The following is a 19,237-nucleotide window of genomic DNA, read 5'->3' on the forward strand; positions in this document are numbered from 1 at the left end:
TAATTAGTTATTACAAGTTGCACATCCTATGGATGTAAATGTGAGAAGGTTGGTGCTTGTCCCTCTGGTGTCCACTATCAAGGATCAACAATATCATCCAAATTACATAAATCAATGGACATCACTCAAAGAGAATTTATAATGCAGTTAAAGGGGTTATCCGAGTTATTTTTTTGTTCTTTCTATGTTCCTAACTAAGCAAATGTAACAGCTTTCCAATTAACTCACTTTATCTGCAGTGGCTGGTTTCTCGGATTTCACTGAGGGTCACATGACCTGTGATGTCAGCTTCTCTCCCTGCTCTGATAAAGGTCGTTTACAAGCCTGTAAACGAGACATCACTGTTCTGGCCACGCCCCCTTCACTGCCGTCTACTCTCTGCTAGGATTCTTAACCCCTTCAGCTGCACAGCTCTGCAGGCAGTGAGGAGACAATGCTGGGCACTGGAGCTGACATACTAGAGAGAGCATTGCACAAGAAGGTAGGGGAAGATCCTATGTATTAGCAGTGTCATTATACAGGTGGGACTTTTAGTTCTACACTAAGTTGCTGTTGATTCTCCCAGCACTCAGGGCAGCTCTTGTATCCACTCCATTAGCAGTGCCATTATACAGCTTGGACTTGTAGTCCTACACATACAACATGCTGCTGAGTCTCCCAGCAGGCAGACATGTCACTCAGGGCAGCTCTTGTATTCACTCCCTTAACAGTGTCATTATACAGCTGGGACTTGTAGTTCTATACATACAACATGCTGCAGAGTCTCCCAGCAGGCAGACATGTCACTCAGGGCAGCTCTTGTATTCACTCCCTTAGCAGTGTCATTGTACAGCTAGGACTTGTAGTCCTACACATACAACATGCTGCTGAGTCTCCCAGCACTCAGGGCAGACATGTCACTCAGGGCAGCTCTTGTATTCACTCCCTTAGCAGTGTCATTATACAGCTGGGACTTGTAGTCCTACACATACAACATGCTGCAGAGTCTCCCAGCAGGCAGACATGTCACTCAGGGCAACTCTTGTATTCACTCCCTTAGCAGTGTCATTATACAGCTGGGACTTGTAGTCCTACACATACAACATGCTGCAGAGTCTCCCAGCAGGCAGACATGTCACTCAGGGCAGCTCTTGTATTCACTCCCTTAGCAGTGTCATTGTACAGCTGGGACTTGTAGTCCTACACATACAACATGCTGCTGAGTCTCCCAGCAGGCAGACATGTCACTCAGGGCAGCTCTTGTATTCACTCCCTTAGCAGTGTCATTATACAGCTGGGACTTGTAGTCCTACACATACAACATGCTGATAAGTCTCCCAGCAGGCAGACATGTCACTCAGGGCAGCTCTTGTATTCACTCCCTTAGCAGTGTCATTGTACAGCTGGGACTTGTAGTCCTACACATACAACATGCTGCAGAGTCTCCCAGCAGGCAGACATGTCACTCAGGGCAGCTCTTGTATTCACTCCCTTAGCAGTGTCATTATACAGCTGGGACTTAGTGTTCTACACATACAACATGCTGCTGAGTCTCCCAGCTCTCAGACATGTCACTCAGGGCAGCTCTTGTATCCACTCCCTTAGCAGTGTCATTATACAGCTGGGACTTGTAGTCCTACACATACAACATGCTGCAGAGTCTCCCAGCAGGCAGACATGTCACTCAGGGCAGCTCTTGTATTCCACTCCCTTAGCAGTGTCATTATAGAGCTTGGACTTGTAGTCCTACACATACAACATGCTGCAGAATCTCCCAGCAGGCAGACATGTCACTCAGGGAAGCACTTGTATTCACTCCCTTAGCAGTGTCATTATACAGCTGGGACTTAGTGTTCTACACATACAACATGCTGCTGAGTCTCCCAGCAGGCAGACATGTCACTCAGGGCAGCACTTGTATTCACTCCCTTAGCAGTGTCATTATACAGCTGGGACTTGTAGTTCTACACATACAACATGCTGCTGAGTCTCCTAGCAGGCAGACATGTCACTCAGGGCAGCACTTGTAGTCACTCCCTTAGCAGTGCCATTATACAGCTGGGACTTGTAGTTCTACATATACAACATGCTGCAGAGTCTCCCAGCAGGCAGACATGTCACTCAGGGCAGCACTTGTAGTCACTCTCTTAGCAGTGTCATTATACAGCTGGGACTTGTAGTCCTACACGTACAACATGCTGCAGAGTCTCCCAGCAGGCAGACATGTCACTCAGGGCAGCTCTTGTATTCACTCCCTTAGCAGTGTCATTATACAGCTGGGACCTGTAGTCCTACACATACAACATGCTGCAGAGTCTCCCAGCAGGCAGACATGTCACTCAGGGCAGCTCTTGTATTCACTCCCTTAGCAGTGTCATTATACAGCTGGGACCTGTAGTCCTACACATACAACATGCTGCAGAATCTCCCAGCAGGCAGACGTCACTCAGGGCAGCTCTTGTATTCACTCCCTTAGCAGTGTCATTATACAGCTGGGACTTAGTGTTCTACACATACAACATGCTGCTGAGTCTCCCAGCAGGCAGACATGTCACTCAGGGCAGCACTTGTAGTCACTCCCTTAGCAGTGCCATTATACAGCTGGGACTTGTAGTTCTACATATACAACATGCTGCAGAGTCTCCCAGCAGGCAGACATGTCACTCAGGGCAGCACTTGTAGTCACTCTCTTAGCAGTGTCATTATACAGCTGGGACTTGTAGTTCTACACATACAACATGCTGCTGAGTCTCCCAGCAGGCAGACATGTCATATGGGCAGCACTTGTATTCGCTCTCTTAGCAGTCTCATTATACAGCTGGGACTTGTAGTTCTACACATACAACATGCTGCAGAGTCTCCCAGCAGGCAGACATGTCACTCAGGGCAGCTCTTGTATTCACTCCCTTAGCAGTGTCATTATACAGCTGGGACTTGTAGTCCTACACATACAACATGCTGCTGAGTCTCCCAGCAGGCAGACATGTCACTCAGGGCAGCTCTTGTAGCCACTCCCTTAGCAGTGTCATTATACAGCTGGGACTTGTAGTCCTACACATACAACATGCTGCAGAGTCTCCCAGCAGGCAGACATGTCACTCAGGGCAGCTCTTGTATTCACTCCCTTAGCAGTGTCATTATACAGCTGGGACTTGTAGTCCTACACATACAACATGCTGCTGAGTCTCCCAGCAGGCAGACATGTCACTCAGGGCAGCTCTTGTATTCACTCCCTTAGCAGTGTCATTATACAGCTGGGACCTGTAGTCCTACACATACAACATGCTGCTGAGTCTCCCAGCAGGCAGACATGTCACTCAGGGCAGCACTTGTAGCCACTCCCTTAGCAGTGTCATTATACAGCTGGGACTTGTAGTCCTACACATACAACATGCTGCAGAGTCTCCCAGCAGGCAGACATGTCACTCAGGGCAGCTCTTGTATTCACTCCCTTAGCAGTGTCATTGTACAGCTGGGACTTGTAGTCCTACACATACAACATGCTGCTGAGTCTCCCAGCAGTCAGACATGTCACTCAGGGCAGCTCTTGTATTCACTCCCTTAGCAGAGCAGGGGGAGGGGCAGAGATTGTTTTTATTGCATGTAAACAAAGGGACAGAAAAGAACCAGGAAAATGAGGAAATATATATATATATATATATATATATATATTTTGCATAAAACTTGCTTAGCTCAGTTATATATCAGATTTTCAGTGCTATATTATTATTTTTTTCATAACTCGGACAACCCCTTTAAGGTTTTTATTGAAGGAAAAAAAGAAAATGTATTTTATTTTTTCTCAGATAGTGGAGGAGAATGAGGTTGTTGTAGTTTTTTTGGAATGTATGCTGTGTTAAACGTAAATTATAGAGTTTAGCAGTTTTTAATGTATTAAATAATTATAATCTTGCAGTAATTTACTTGTCTGAAACTCCGTTAACACCAGAAATGGTTAATCTTTTACATAAACCTTGGATAGGCAAGTCATATCATTCAACTTATTCTTCTTTTTCTCAAGGAGTAAATATCTTAATCATTAGATCCTTAAGTGTAGATGTTTGCCTGATTAAATAGGCAGAATTGGGAAGATTTATAAGAATCCATGGAACTTTTTAAGAATTAAAAATTACACAAATGGCAATATACGGTATATTCCACCTCCATTTTCCTCCTCTGTACTAAACCAGGTCCTGTTTTACTAATTGGTGACTTTAATAACTTCATAGATTGACATTTATATAAAATAAGAGAGGTGAAGGATGGGAGTCATTCAACATCAGGCTTTGGAAGTTTACTGGTTGAGCTGGCCTGGGCAGACATTTGGAGGAAACTAATTTCAAAATGTTTTTTTTTTTTTTTTCTTTATATAATTCTACTTTTAAGATAGATTTGGTGTTGACCATGAGTTTATGATCCCTTTAATTGCTAATGTTAAATATGGGTTGAGGTGTTTATCAGATCATTCCCTGGTGTCCGTCTACGTCAGCTTGACCATAGGAGGATATGGCATGAATGTTTTTAAAATAGATCCAGAGTGGCTATCAACAGAAGTGGCCAATAATTACATTTTATCTTTCTGTCAGCAAAATTCGGTATGGGAATAAATGAAAGCTTATGTTAAGGGGGGGGGGGGCAAGATATCAATATAAGAAATGAACTGAATTGCCTTTATTAGGGGTGGGGGAGGGGAAAAAAAGTGATTCAAGGAACACTAGTCATATATTGAAAGACTTTTTCGCCACTAGTTATCACTCTACCCTATTAAGGTTGAGGTGTTGGATCTTGATACCTTTTTGGATAGCATTAATGTTCCAACTCTATCTGTAGAGCAGGTTAGGTATTTAGTTGTGCTGATTACTGTATTAAACTTGAAGGGAATGTGTCATCACAAGATAACCTAAGACAGGATCCACAATTCACAGTAGGTGATATTCAGATCTTATCTATTCTTTCCTTGTACAATGACCTCTGCACAGGTCACAGAGGATGCCTACAAAACTCTCCTGTCCCTTGTGTCTATGGCCCATGTGGCTGCCATAAAGCAATTTCTCTCTCTAAATGCTGTTAAGAACAGCTCAGGTAAAATTTTTGATGACAGATTATCTTTAAAGAAACCTTGGTTAATTCCCCCATTAATAAAGCACTAGGCCCAGATGGTATATCCTTTGAGGTTTTGTCTAGAAACCAAGATGTGGCACTTCCTTTTTTTATGAAATACTCCAGGAAATATTTCAGGATTACCTCCTTACCCAAACCTCCACCCCCTGCTCTGTCATGGAGCAAGGTATTAAAAACTCATATTCCCAAACCGCATAATTGTAAAAGTGACCTGGGATTTTCTTTTACAAAGCTGCAGCTTTTTTGGTGTGGACTTTGTTGTGGATTTCCTGTATGAGAACCTCTACATTCAATTCAATGGTAAACTGATTCTGCAGTAGAAAACACTGTGGAAATTTCTGCAACAAAATCCGCATCATGTGAAGTCACCCTGAAACTGAACTAAACCAAAAAAGACTGCGCCGCCCAGGGCTGTGATCAAGAGCTGCGTGCATATTTTATTACAGAAAGACCAGTTCACATAAGCGCGTGTGGTTAGGAGAATACAGTCCGTGTGGTCGTGGCCATCACCCATACTGTATATCTCAGACCACACGTATTTATGTGTAAACTGATCAAAGTGTTTACTCCCGGGTGCCTTCAGGACAGGGTAAATATGGACAGGTTTAAGAGACACAGATTTAGACAAAGCAGTGTATGAATAGTGATAAACGGCAGGGGCAATATTCGAATTCGTGATCGGTAAAACTGCGCAAAAAATTTAGACTTTTTCTGGCTCTGCGCTATGCTCGCCAGTTTTCTGAAAGTGGGCGTGTTTTCTTATGTAAATCAATCTGTAGACAGATTTACTATTGCGACAATAAAATAAAAGTCGTAAAGAATTGTGCAATTTCACTCCAGTAAGGACCATGCTTATGTTGGGAACATTTGATATATGTCCTCCGCTTATAACATTGGCATCAAACAGAATACTGTTTTTACCTTTTTTATCTTTTAACCTTTAAAAATGTTGAATGTTAAATGTAAAAATGTTCATCAAAATAAATGTTTTCATTATTTTACAAGAATTAATAATGTTTTATTAATGTATATTTGGTTAAATATACTGTAAAGTATAACATGTAGTTGGTTTTTTTTTTGTTTTGTTTTTAAAAGCAAGTCTTTTTAGTTTCATAAGAATATATTCCAAAATATTATTTTTGGTTTTGCACAGTTTTTTTCAAAAAATTTTAAAAATTGTTTTCTATAAATGTGGACAGTCGGATGGGTATCACATCCACATTTAAAGTCAATGGGTCCTAAATCTGCATGCGACACAATGGATGTTAAAAAGGGACACACATAAAAAAAAGACTAAAAAAATGCACTGTACATTCAAATATTACACTATACACACTTATTACATTTTCTTTTCCTGATTACTTTTTTATTTTTTCAACTATTTTTTTCTTCTTTCTGTAAAATTTTTCTTTTTCCTTTTTTTTCATCATCAAAAAGATCTGTCATCAAAGATGGGTCCATGTTTGCCATGTTCTCCCAGGCACAACTGATAATGAAGTAAATCTTGCGACTTTTCTGTCAGAAACCAATAAACGTGCGACTTTTTCAGGAAGACATGCAACTTTTTTTAAAGCCACTTACTGAAGGATACCGTCAAACCAGATACAAACCATACTGCTACCGTCAAACCACATTTATCACAGTATTAAAGGACCATTAATAAATCTGACTTAGCCAAAAGTGACTTTGGACATATGTAAAAGTGGAGTAGGATGCAACTGTAATGATAAATCTGGCCCTATGTCTATAGCATGTATGTATGTATGGACAGCAGAACCTATCAGCTACACTATCTGTAATATATATATATATATATATATATATATATATATATATATATTAGTACAGACCAAAGGTTTGGACACACCTTCTCATTCAAAGAGTTTTATTTATTTTCATGACTATGAAGGCATCAAAACTATGAATTAACACATGTGGAATTATATACATAACAAACAAGTGTGAAACAACTGAAAATATGTCATATTCTATGTTCTTCAAAGTAGCTACCATTTGCTTTGATTACTGCTTTGCACACTCTTGGCATTCTCTTGATTCAGTGTGAATCTACAATTTTCATAGTCATAAAAATAAAGAAAACTCTTTGAATGAGAAGGTGTGTTCAAACTTGTGGTCTGTACTGTGTGTATATATATATATATATATATATATATATAAATATTCTAAGCTTGTACATTAGAGGCAAGGACGTTAACCACTACACTATACAGCTATATGTAAACCTCCACAGAAATATAAAATAAGTCTTCTGCTGAATAGGAATACTCACTAAATCAGAAACTACTATGCGGTTTTTCTGACACAGTTTAGCATTCAGATTTATAGCTGAGTGGATAAGGTCCTTGCCTCTAATGTGCAACGTTGGGCTCCCGGCAGAAACTTTTCAGAAATTAGATTTAAATACACTGGGGTGTCGCCAAGTACTGACTCCATATATGGATATAGCTATATATGGAGTCAGAGCAGGGACTCCTAAGCCAAACTAGAGTCCCAACACCCTCCCCTCTTCAGAGAAGGGGGCGCCTGGGGTTCTCCCATTGACTTCCATTGTGCTCGGTAGAACACCCGAGCATCGCGTAGTGTTCTACTCGAGCACACGAGCGCTTTGGTGCTCACTCAACACTAATATAGAGGACATTAGAGGTCAGAACAAAAAGCTCTCACCAGCTCTCCTTCAAAATTTTTAATTTAATTTTAAATGGCATAGTACTTACGAAATGAAAAAGACAACAGCCAAACATTCAAAAATTAAAATTAAAAAGTAGCTGTTTATTTAAATTGGGAGTCATTAATCAAGCCCTGATCTTATAGAATAGGTCTTGTTTGAGAGTTTTGGGGCTTATTTGTGCAAACATTTTGCGACATTTTGCATTTTTACGCCACTTACTCCAGATTTGAAAAGTGGGTGGGAAAGTGTGCAAGTTTACCCTGTCAAGTTGAATTAAGACAGATTTATTCAGTAACCTTACTCCAGTAAAGGGGCCGTGTAGAAAGAGGAATAACATCTGAAGACAGAGCTTTTAGTTCTGATGCACTAAATTTATCTAACATTGTCAACATTTGATACATTTTGCTCCGTTGCGGCAAAGCAGATTTCTGCAAAACTGACTTTAAAATTTCATGTTATGATAAATCTCCCCCACCTATTTCTGATAGAAGTGCCCATTTAAGGTTGACGTCCACTGCTTGCCTTTGGCCATTTGTGTAAAATGAACACTGCCTTGCCTTGTAGCTATTGACATGTTTTCCTTGTCTATTTGTTCATCTTGGAACCTAGTCTGCTCAGTTATTGGATGTAATTACAAGACATCTGATGTAGGGAAAAGGCTATATAACGAGTTACTACAGGATAATCTATTTTCTTGTAAGTCACCTTATCTACTTGAAGTGAGGCTATGAGTAGCATGGTGACTGCCTGTATCCTCCCTCAAGCATTTAGCCTTTCTGACCACAAGCACTAATTCCAGGAAGAGAGCAAATACTAGAAACTATGTCACAATGCATAACTTCATATCCAAACTATGATATCAGTATCTCAGACCATATTATTCTGATGAATAATGAATTGAAATTAATTTTCAGTCCTGAATGTGAACACTAAGTTCACCAATGTGGAAAATGTCATATAGTAATGGGCTGATAAGAGACATAAAGCTATCACATTCAACCAATTATACTTACAAAACCCCTGATGATCCAGAGGAAAGCAAAATTACCCTTGAATGGCATACATTAATGTGCCATAAAGTGGAAAAATCCTTGCTGACTGCAATTTGTAGAAGAGAGAGTAATATTTGCAGAAACATCACAATTTATTCTTAGCAACTAGTTTTTTCGTTTAGACTGCGTAATGACCGATCCCCTTATTTAAGTTCTACATTAATACTGTTATGGTTCACACACGGTTCTGCATATAGTCTTCTGACAAGTACAGAAACATATAGCCCTAACATGCAACTGGCTCCAATTAATATAATTTTTTTTTTTTGCGTATGTGATCCATTCGTAGTTGGATTCTTAAAAAAAAAGGACATCTTGTGGCATGCACTGAGCTGATTATAGGTTATGTCTACAATATATTGGACATAAATTGGTTGTTTAGTGGAGTGCATGAAGCACGGTGGCTCAGTGGTTAGCACTGGTACCTTGCAGCACTGGGGTCAGGGCCGTCTTTAACGCGGGGCAAAAGCGCCAGTGCCCCGGGCCCAGTTGCTCCTGGGGGGGCCCAAGGCACCTTCCTCTTCAGCCCCGCTGGCCAGTGGCATAGCGCCGTATAGCGCAGGACACAGGCTAGAAGAGGCCTGCATCGCATCTCTGGCAGCCTGATGGAGGTAAGTATAAGTGTTTATTTTTTTTATATGGTACTACTTACTGGCACATGATTGGGGGGCATCTATGGTGGCACTTGTTACTGGCACATGATTGGGGGGCATCTATGGGGGCACCTGTAACTGGCAAATGATTAGGGGGCATCTATGTGGGAACTTGGTACTGGCACATGATTGGGGGCATCTATGTGGGTACTTGTTACTGGCACATGATTGGGGGAATCTATGGGGGCACCTGTTACTGGCACATGATTGGGGGTCATCTCTGGGGGCACTTGTTACCGGCACATGATTGGGGGGCATCTATGGGGGCACTTGTTACTGGCACATAATTGGGGGGCATCTATGGGGGCACTTGTTATTGGCACATGATTGGGGGCATCTATGGGGGTACTTGTTATGGGCACATGATTGCGGAGGCATCTATGGGGGTACTTGTTACTGGCATATGATTGGGGGGCATCTATGGGGGCACTTGTTACTGGTAAATTATTGGGGGCATCTATGGGGGCACATCTTGAACATTATTGGGGGACACTGGGGGCATCTATGGGGGCACTTCTTACTGGCACATATGTGGCACTTTTTACTGGCACGTTATTGAGTGGCTCTATGGGGGCACTTCTTACTGGCACATTATTGGGGGCACTATGGGGGTATCTACTGAGGCAACAAAGTAGGGGTATTTTATATGGGGGTAGGGGGAGAGGAACACTATGGGGGCTTCTACTGAGGCCACAAAGAAGGGGTATTTTATGTGGGGGGCTCTGTATAGGGGAATTTTATACTGGGGCACATTATGGTGGGTACTATGGGGAAGGGGAGAGAGGAGTACTATGGGCTCATCTATGGGGGCACTAAGAAGGGGTATTTTATACTTGCAAATTATGGGGGACACTGAGGGCATCTACTGGGGCACTATATAGGGCATTTTATACTGGTACATTATAGCGGCACTAGGAAGAAGGGGGAGAGGAGCACTATGGGGCATTTACTGGGGGCACTATATAGGGGTATTTTATACTGGCACATTAAGGGGCCACTATGGGGCATTAAAAGGGGGTAGTTTTTGCACTGGCACATTATAAGGAGAATTATTACTACTGGGGGGCATTATGATGGGCTTTATTACTACTGGGGGTCTAAGGGGAACATGATTACTAGTATGGGCACTATGGGAGCATTATTACTTCTGGGGCACAGTGGGGACATGTTGGGGGCACTGTAGGAGCACTATTACTACCATGTGTGCTCTAGCAGAGAATTATTCCTTTTGGTGGGACTTTTGGGAGCACTATTACTGTGGGGGGGGGGGCACCTTGGCACAGTATCAGGTACCACAATTATTTTTGGGGGACGTTATGTTTGCTCTATTAGTGTCAGGGGCACTATTTGCTGAGCACAGTTATTTTAGGGCACTGGGTGCCAATAATTATTGAAGGGCATTATCTGCATGGTACTACTATCAGGGGGTTTATCTGTTTCTGCAGTATAGTATTGGGGAGCACAGCGGCATAGTATTGGGGGTGGTAGGATGATTTGTCCAGAAGATGGGAGGATGATGGAAAAGTAGTAAACTAAGATTTTGTTTGGCAAATTGCAGAGACGAGAAATGGCTGAAAAATGGTGGTCTGGTCTGAAGGTCTGAAAGGAGAAGATTAGGAAAGAGAACATCTACATCACAGAGACGTCACTGGATGTAAGAGGTATGTGGCGCTGTAGTACCCTGTATGTAGGGGTGGATGTAGGGGTTAGTAGTACTATCTGCACATTGTAAAAAAAAGTAATCTGCAAAATACTATATATATGTGTCAGAAGTTGTGCTTTTTTTTTTTTTTAGAATAATGATACAGCCATTTTATTTGATACTTTTGTGCTGATTCTTTTTCCCCCCTCTATATTAAGGGACACTATAGTCACCAGAACCACAACAGCTAAACGTAGTAGTTCTGGTGTCTATAGCATGTCTCTGCAAGCTTTTTAATGTAAATACTGCCTTTTCCAGAAAAAAAGCAGTATTTACATTACTGCCAAGCAACACCTCATTACATTATTACAGTTTACTACTCCACGAGGTGTGTGGATTTTATTTTTTTGTGTGTGTGTTGTGGTGGAAGGTGTGATTGCATGCTAGGGTGTGGGAAGGTGGGATCCAGGGGGCCCAGGTAAATTCTTGCCCAGGGTCCAATCAATATTAAAGACAGCCCTGACTGGGGTCTTAGGTTCGAAACAGACCAAGGACAGCATCTGCATGGAGTTTGTATGTTCTCCCCGTGCTCACATGGGTTCTTCCCATTCTCTGGTTTTCTCCCACACTCCAAAAACATACTTATAAGGAACTTAGATTGTGAGCCCTATAGGGACGGTGAGTGATGCTACTGTCTGTAAAGCGCTGTGAAATATGTTAGCGCTATATAAGTTTAAAAATAAAATTCAAAAATTGCAATGGATAAAATCTGCACAAATCCACACCATGCTAAATCTTGTGCAAATTTTCACGCTTAGTTTTAATAGGGTTTGTTAAAACCTCATTCACTGACATTATAATGTACTTTGTGTAGATTCCGCAATCGACTTGGATGTGAATACAGACACCAAGGGGGAGATTTATAAAAACTGGTGCAAAGGAAAACTGGCTTCACCTTTCATTTTTCAGAGTTCCTATGGAACATGAAAGATGGAATCTGATTGGTTGCTATGGGCAACTAAGCCTGTTTTCCTTTGCACCAATTTTGTTAAATCTCCCCCAAAGCATTTGGTATCCTTTAATCCCAGCTAAGGAAAGTCTGATAGAGAGCAAATATAAATATTTGTGTTATGGAGCAGACTTACAGTTATGTGCAAAATAATAGCAGTCTAACATCACCAATGTGTTTAATTACTGTTTTTGGCAGAAAAGCAGGGGTGCACCTAGCCTTTCTGCTGCCTGAGGCAAAAACTGAAACTTCCCTTCTGCCCATGGCCCTTTGGCTGCCCCTCTTTTGCCCCTACCTGGTGCTGGGGATCGCCTCACCTGCCCTTTTGTAAAGTACCATTGCTGAGAAAAAGATGTGTTGAAAAGGTTGGTTTGTCAAAGAACACACTGACTGTTTATGGACAGATGAGAGCAAGATTGTTTTTATTGGGTCTAAAGGCTGCAGACAGTTTGTGAGATGACCCATGAACACTGAATTCAAGCCACAGTACACTAAGAAGACTGTAAAACATGGAGGTGCAATCATAATGGTTTGAAGATGTGTGTCATACTGTGGAGTCGAGCCCATTTATTGCATACCAGGCACCATTGACCAGTTTGAATATATCAAAATACTGGAAGACGTCATGTTGCCTTATCCTGAAGAATAAATGCCCTTGAAATTTGTGTTTCAGCAGGACAACAACCCCAAACACACCAGCAAGTGGGAAACATCCTGGTTCCAGACCAACAAGATTGCTCTGAGGAAGTGGCCCAGCCCAATCCCCAGATCTCAATCCGGTTGAGAATCTGTGAAGTGACATCAAAAATGCTGTTTGTGATGCCAAACCCAAGAATGCAGAAGTACTGTGGAATGTAGTCAGCTTGGCCTGGCATATCTGTTCGCAGAGAGGCCCAGAGTGATAACGTCCTGACGCTTGAGTCAGGATGTTCTGCACAGGACTTTGTCAGCACCACCTCCTTATAGGCTGAAAGCACAGGAGCCTCACGGCAAGAAGAGAAGATGGAGGTGATGGGTGACGGCTTTTTTGAGGGTGAGCACAGTGTTCGGAGCGCGGCACGGAACGTGGATCGCTCCCTGGGCAACTTCAGCAGGCAGGCACTGTCCTGACACAAGTGCAGCTTCTAGCTTGCAGATCATGAGTGCTCCCTGGAGGCTGCAGCTTGAAGTGTGAGCAATGTGGGGTTGGGAGTTAACCCTGTGGCTGAGGGGACATTTTGAATGCCAGTCAGCCATACAGCCATACTGTATGTGTATTTCTGCAGTTACATAACCACTGAATTTAGTGACTTTTCAAGAAACCGCATGACCAAAGGGATTAAAGGGGTATTCCCATCTTAGACAATGGGGCATATCGCTAGGATATGCCCCCATTGTCTGATAGGTGGGACTGGGACCCACACCTATATCGAGAACGGAGCGGGGAGCGATGTGTCTGGAGGACCCCAGATTTCCCAGGGTCCGTCCAACACCAAGCGCTATTTCCCGCCTCTCCCATAGAAGTGAATGGGAGCGGCCCATGCTCCCATTCATTTCTATGGGGCAGACGGCAATAACGAGCCAGCGATTGGCTATTTTCAGCATCCCCCATAGAAATTAATGGAGGGCGGCTGCGCATGCGCAGTGAGCTCTCCTTCACTTTCAGGGCTCCGTTTTCGATAAAGGTGTGGGTACCAGTGGTGGGACCCGCACCTATAAGACAATGGGGGCATATCCCAGCAATATGCCCCATTGTCTGAGATGAGAAAACCCCTTTAAAGGCACTTCTGGTCTTCTTTCCTGTTGGCTATGCAGTTTCTTGGGAGGCAGATAAGTGGCAATGCAAAATGGCCACAAAATTTACTTTTTATGTAATTGTGGATTGTCATGCAAAATTTTCTACAAAATGATAATGACAATGTCGCTTATTTGAAGTGATGTTTAATCATCCTAATAGTAACCCTTAAATAGACTAATTATCCACTACCCTACCACTGTACTACTCTATATGGCGGCGACATTGTCTTTAAAAACAGCAGACACCTGGCCAATTTGCTGTTTTTTCATCTCTTCATCTGCCTAAAAAAAATGTAAGTCTTCCAAAATTTCTTCATGGCACTTTGCTTGGTAATGCTAGGAGTCGGGTTCCCAGCCCATTTAGAGTAGAAGAAATACTGTCACGGACGTTCCCATGGCAGGTACCAGGAGATCGGAGAGACTGGCAACTTGTGGGTTAAATTGACAAGTTCACTGTGGATCTTATTGTTTGTGTTTTGGTGAATGCTACACCCCTTGCTTCAGGTGTTGCTTGTTGGTAATTTACCTTTCCCATAAGTAGACGCTTTTCACTATTGGAGGTGCGGTTTATAGATTTTCTTCCTGCCTTCTAACTAGCTGGTCGGTTGTACTGTGTGGTGCTTCTGGAGTTGCCAATTTTCTACTTTCAGATAAGTCTTGTCTTTTCTTATTGTTTTGTGTTTGTTATATTCCCTGCTGTTGTATCTGGGCCTGAGACAGAGACTTCTATTCATCCATCTGGGAGGAATGGGTTGTCTCTGGTCCTAACCTTATTCCAGGGCGTATAGGGAAATAAGGGCCTAGGTATCCTGCATATGAATATTCCTACCTTCAAGGTCTATTCATATTGATAGGTAGTTAGAGCCTAGATTTGGGTTGTTTAGGAGGTGACCTGTTCCTTCCCTAGTTTCCAGGCCCAGTTACTGTTCCCCTTCCCTCCTGTGTTTAGTGTGGAGTTTTTCCCCCACATTGATCGTGACAAATACTCTAGCAATGTGTTGCCAAAGTCGTGAAAATGTATTGAAGGAGCAGCTGTATACAACGTGATGTTTCGGCCTCACTTGGCCTTTATCAAACTACAGCAAAAAATTGAATATATCACACATACAGTAAGTGAATAAGGATACAACAGGTGAAATGGTTACATGCATGCACAAATGTTTAAAAAAAATTATGGAAAAAAATAATAGAGAAAATAGTAATAGTCAATTTTATCTTGGTGTTTTAAAGTCTGATCCCCCATGGATACTTCAAGTCAGGTAAAGCTGTGTTCAATTGCAGAATCCATAGGATGAATCCATGAGTGGAGAGAATAATCAGGAAAATAGTCTAAGCTTAGGATGTTGATGTTCTACATATTGGGATTTTACATACATGTTAATTTTCTACATACAGGTGAAACTCGAATAATAAGAATATTGTGCAAAAGTCTATTTCAGTAATGTAAATGAAAAGGAATTGCATTAATGCAGCTTAAATTTAGAATTTTGTGAAAAGGCTCAATATTCTAGGCTCAAAGTGTCACACTCTAGTCAGCTAATTAATCCATACCCCCTGAGCAAAGGGTACCTCAAAATTGTGACTTTGGGGTTTCATAAGCTATAAGCCATAATCATCCAAATTATAACAAATAACGGCTTAAAATATCTCGCTTTGCGTGTAAAGAGTCTATCTCATATATTAGTTTCACGCATTATTGAAATAAATGAACTTTGGACGATATTCAAATTTTTCGAGTTTCACCTGTATTTTGCTCATGGTAAAAAAAAAAGGGGGAGAGAGAGAGTGAGCCCCACAATGAAAGTAGGTAACAAAATTACATGCAGTAATATCAGCAAATACCATACTTAGCAAAGAGTCCCTGCTTTTAATTACCTTGTGCCGCAGTAGATAGGGATCACAGAAAGCGTGCGCAGTATAGAGATGTGCAACAGCACTATAGGAGATGCGCCACCTGTTATGGTACAGCGCACTCTTGAATGTGCGCGCGGGACGTGGGAGGAGGCTGCGCGTGCGCGCTAGCAGGGTGAGCGTGTCAAGCCTCGTTCTGAGAGAAGCAGGAGCCGGAGCTTGTCAAACCTCGTTCCAGAAACGAGTGTGAGCCAGAGCGCTCCTATTGAAACAGATTCTTTGTGTAAGGGTCCATTCACACGTCCGTAGAATGTGTCCACATCTACGGGTGCGGACCCATTAATTCTCTATGGGGCAGGAATGGATGCTGACAGCACACAGTGTGCTGTTTGCATCCGCATTTCCAGAGTGCGCTTACAATCTTCCGGTCCGTAGCTCTGGAAAAAAATAGAACATGTCCTATTCTTGTCCGCAATTTCCCATTGTGCCCCCTTAATAGTAATAATGCCCATTGTTCTCCCTTCACAGTAATAATGCCCATTGTGCCCCCTTCACAGTAATAATGCCCTCTGTGTCCCCTCCATAGTAGAAATCCCCATCGTGCCCCCTTAATAGTAGTAATGCCCTCTATGCTAGTAATGCCCATTGTGCCCCCTTCACAGTAATAATGCCCTCTGTGCCCCCTTCAGAGTAGTTATGCCCTCTGTGCACTGTGCCCCCTCCATAGTAGAAATGCCCATTGTGTCCCCTTCACATTAGCAATGCCCTCTGTGCCCCTCCAGAGTAGAAATGCCTATTGTGCCCCCTCCATAGTAGATATGCCCATTGTGCCCCCTTCACATTAGCAATGTCCATTGTGCCCCCTCCAGAGAAGAAATGCCCATTGTGCCCCCTCCAGAGTAGAAATGCGCATTGTGCCCCCTCCAGAGTAGAAATGCGCATTGTGCCCCTCCAGAGTAGAAATGCACATTGTGCCCCCTTCACATTAGCAATGCCCTTTGTGCCCCCTCCAGAGTAGAAATGCCCATTGTGCCCCCTTCACATTAGCAATGACCATTGTGCTCTCTCTGTGTTAAACAAAAAGCAAAAAAAACACAGTAACTACTCCCCTTGTCCCATTCCTGAAGCTCACAGTCCTCTCTCTCATGCAGGCACAGATCTCTTTGCAGCACTGTGTGGGCGGAGCTAATGAATATTCCCAGGCTGCAGTCTAGACCCACACATGTTGGCAGCGCGATCTGTGCCTGCAGGCTGAATGGTGGAGCGGGGAGAAGTCTTCCTGCTCTATCATTCAGAGCGCCGCTGGCCTGAAGGAGGGGAGGAGCGCAGGGAACTGAGCGGTGAGTGACAGGACCCTGCACCCGGGACAGACCCCCCCCCCCCTCCTTAGTACGTCACTGCTGCAGAGTGCTACTTGAGGAGAAGGCAGAAGCGCTGATAAACTGCGCCTGCCTTCTCCTCGGCTCCCCCACTCTCACTAAACCTTTCATGACTTTGCAAACACATTGCTGGAGTATTTCTTCTACAAAAAAATGAATAAAAATGCCATACACACCAAATTGATATTAAATTATATCAATAAAAGTTACAGATCACCCCACAAAAATGAGCCCTCACACACAACTATAAAAAAAAAAGTTATGGGGGTCACAATATGGTGGTACAAAGAAAATTATTTTTTTTCCAAAGCTTTTATTTTTTTCCAGTATTAAAATTAAACAAAAAAGGCTGACCTGGAGACTGACCTGGAGAATGATGGTAACAGGTCAGTTTTACTGCATAGGGAACGCTTTAGAAACGAAACCCATACAACTATGGCGCAATCAATTATTATTTTTTTTTTATATCTTCATCCCATTTAAATTTGTTTTCCAGTTTTCCCCTACATTGTATGCCACATTAAATGGTGCCATTAGAAAGTGCAACACGCCCCACAACAAACAAGCCTTCATATGTCTATGTAGGGCAAGAAGCACTATTGGGGGACATATGGGACAATAAGCACTATTGGGGGACATATGGGACAATAAGCACTATTGGGGGACATAAAACTACTGGGAGCACTATTGGAGGCGTCATCGGGAGCAGTGTAACTACTGGGGTTTCTATAGGGGGGCATTATAACTGCTGAGGGTACTTTAGGGGTGGATGATGGAAAACTGAGGAAAGTAAGATGTCTGTGTGGTAAACTCTGCAGAGACCAGACGAGGCTAAAATAACATGGTGGTCTGCTTCCAGTGGAGAAGATGAGGAAAATGAACATCTACATGAGAGGAGACATCACTGAATGTAATATGTATTTGGTGCTGTGTTATCCTCTATGGGTGACCATGTGTAATTTAATGCCCATCTAAATATGTCTTTAGCACTATGGCTTGGGAAGGGGGGTATACTGGGTAGCATACAATTTTTTTTTTTCTCATGGGGCCCAAGCTTGAGGAACAGCCCCTGGCCTTTGGGCCACATAATCCGCCCCTGACTCCATGCCACACAGATGTAAAGCAGTTAAAAATAAAAAGGGTATACAACTAAATATCAGTTCAGTGATTAACAGAAAAGCTAAACCTATAAGCACATTTTTGATTATAGTGGAAATATTCCAGTTTGTAACTGAAAATGCAAACACTGCTATTTGTTTGAACAGCCTATTATTCCTTTTTCTTCATTTTCAGTTTAAAAATTGATATTTTGATCATGACTTCATTTGGAATTGAATGTGCCGTGCTCCCAGTGCCTTTGTGTATACGGAAATAAATGCTATTATGATGAATGAGCTTTTTCTCAGTTGTCTTAACCACACTGCTATTATTTTGCACATAACTGTAGTTCTCAAGATCATCTGTGCGTGATATTTTGAGTATATTAGCCAGCAGAATCACTTGATAGAAAACTATAAAACAATGTACAGTCATTCACATATAATATCAAAATAATTTACAAGATGATGAACAAATAAAGGAATAAGAGCTTTAGAGAAAAGTGATCTTACCAGTTCATGTTGTCAGCTTGCTATGCTGGTGCGGTCGGCCATCCACTTCAGATGCACATTATAAATTACCATCTACTGCAACATGTATAGTTTATACAATAATTATAATTACTCCTTGGGTAGAATATTCTGTGTTGTTTAGAAAACCAAAAACCTTATGATAGCTGAGAAAACGTTCACAGCTACAGTGGTGTAAGATAAGCTTCCTTGACAAGATGATGACATGGCATTCTGGGGATGTGTCAGCTAGAAGACTATAGATAAAGTGCTTCTGCTTTTTTTTTTTTTTTTTTACTTTTAAAGAAGGTAGAACAATACCAATCCTTACCTCAAAATAACAATTGTGAAAGAATAGTAAAAAAATAATAATAATAAAAACCCTCAAGAAGATGCTCCACTACTCCATTACATCACAAAAATGTGTTTATAACTAGTAGTATTTTGGATTTTTTTTCCACTGGGACCATATCTTAAGT

The 19,237-nt window shown here is 42.1% G+C and overlaps 1 protein-coding gene across 1 annotated transcript in view; it reads right to left on the minus strand.

The window, feature by feature from the left end:
* The window catches only part of LOC120993333 (apoptosis facilitator Bcl-2-like protein 14), a 52,152-nt gene extending 33,306 nt beyond the window's left edge, over nucleotides 1-18,846 (minus strand). The window contains exon 1 of the mRNA XM_040421862.1: nucleotides 18,762-18,846. Within this exon, the coding sequence (XP_040277796.1) occupies nucleotides 18,762-18,769 (8 nt within the window). The 5' untranslated portion in view covers nucleotides 18,770-18,846. The remainder of the gene's footprint in view (nucleotides 1-18,761) is intronic.
* Between the last annotated feature and the right edge of the window lie 391 nt (nucleotides 18,847-19,237).

Source organism: Bufo bufo, chromosome 3 (genome assembly GCF_905171765.1).
Source record: "Bufo bufo chromosome 3, aBufBuf1.1, whole genome shotgun sequence".
In the NCBI taxonomy this organism is placed as follows: Eukaryota; Metazoa; Chordata; class Amphibia; order Anura; family Bufonidae; genus Bufo; species Bufo bufo.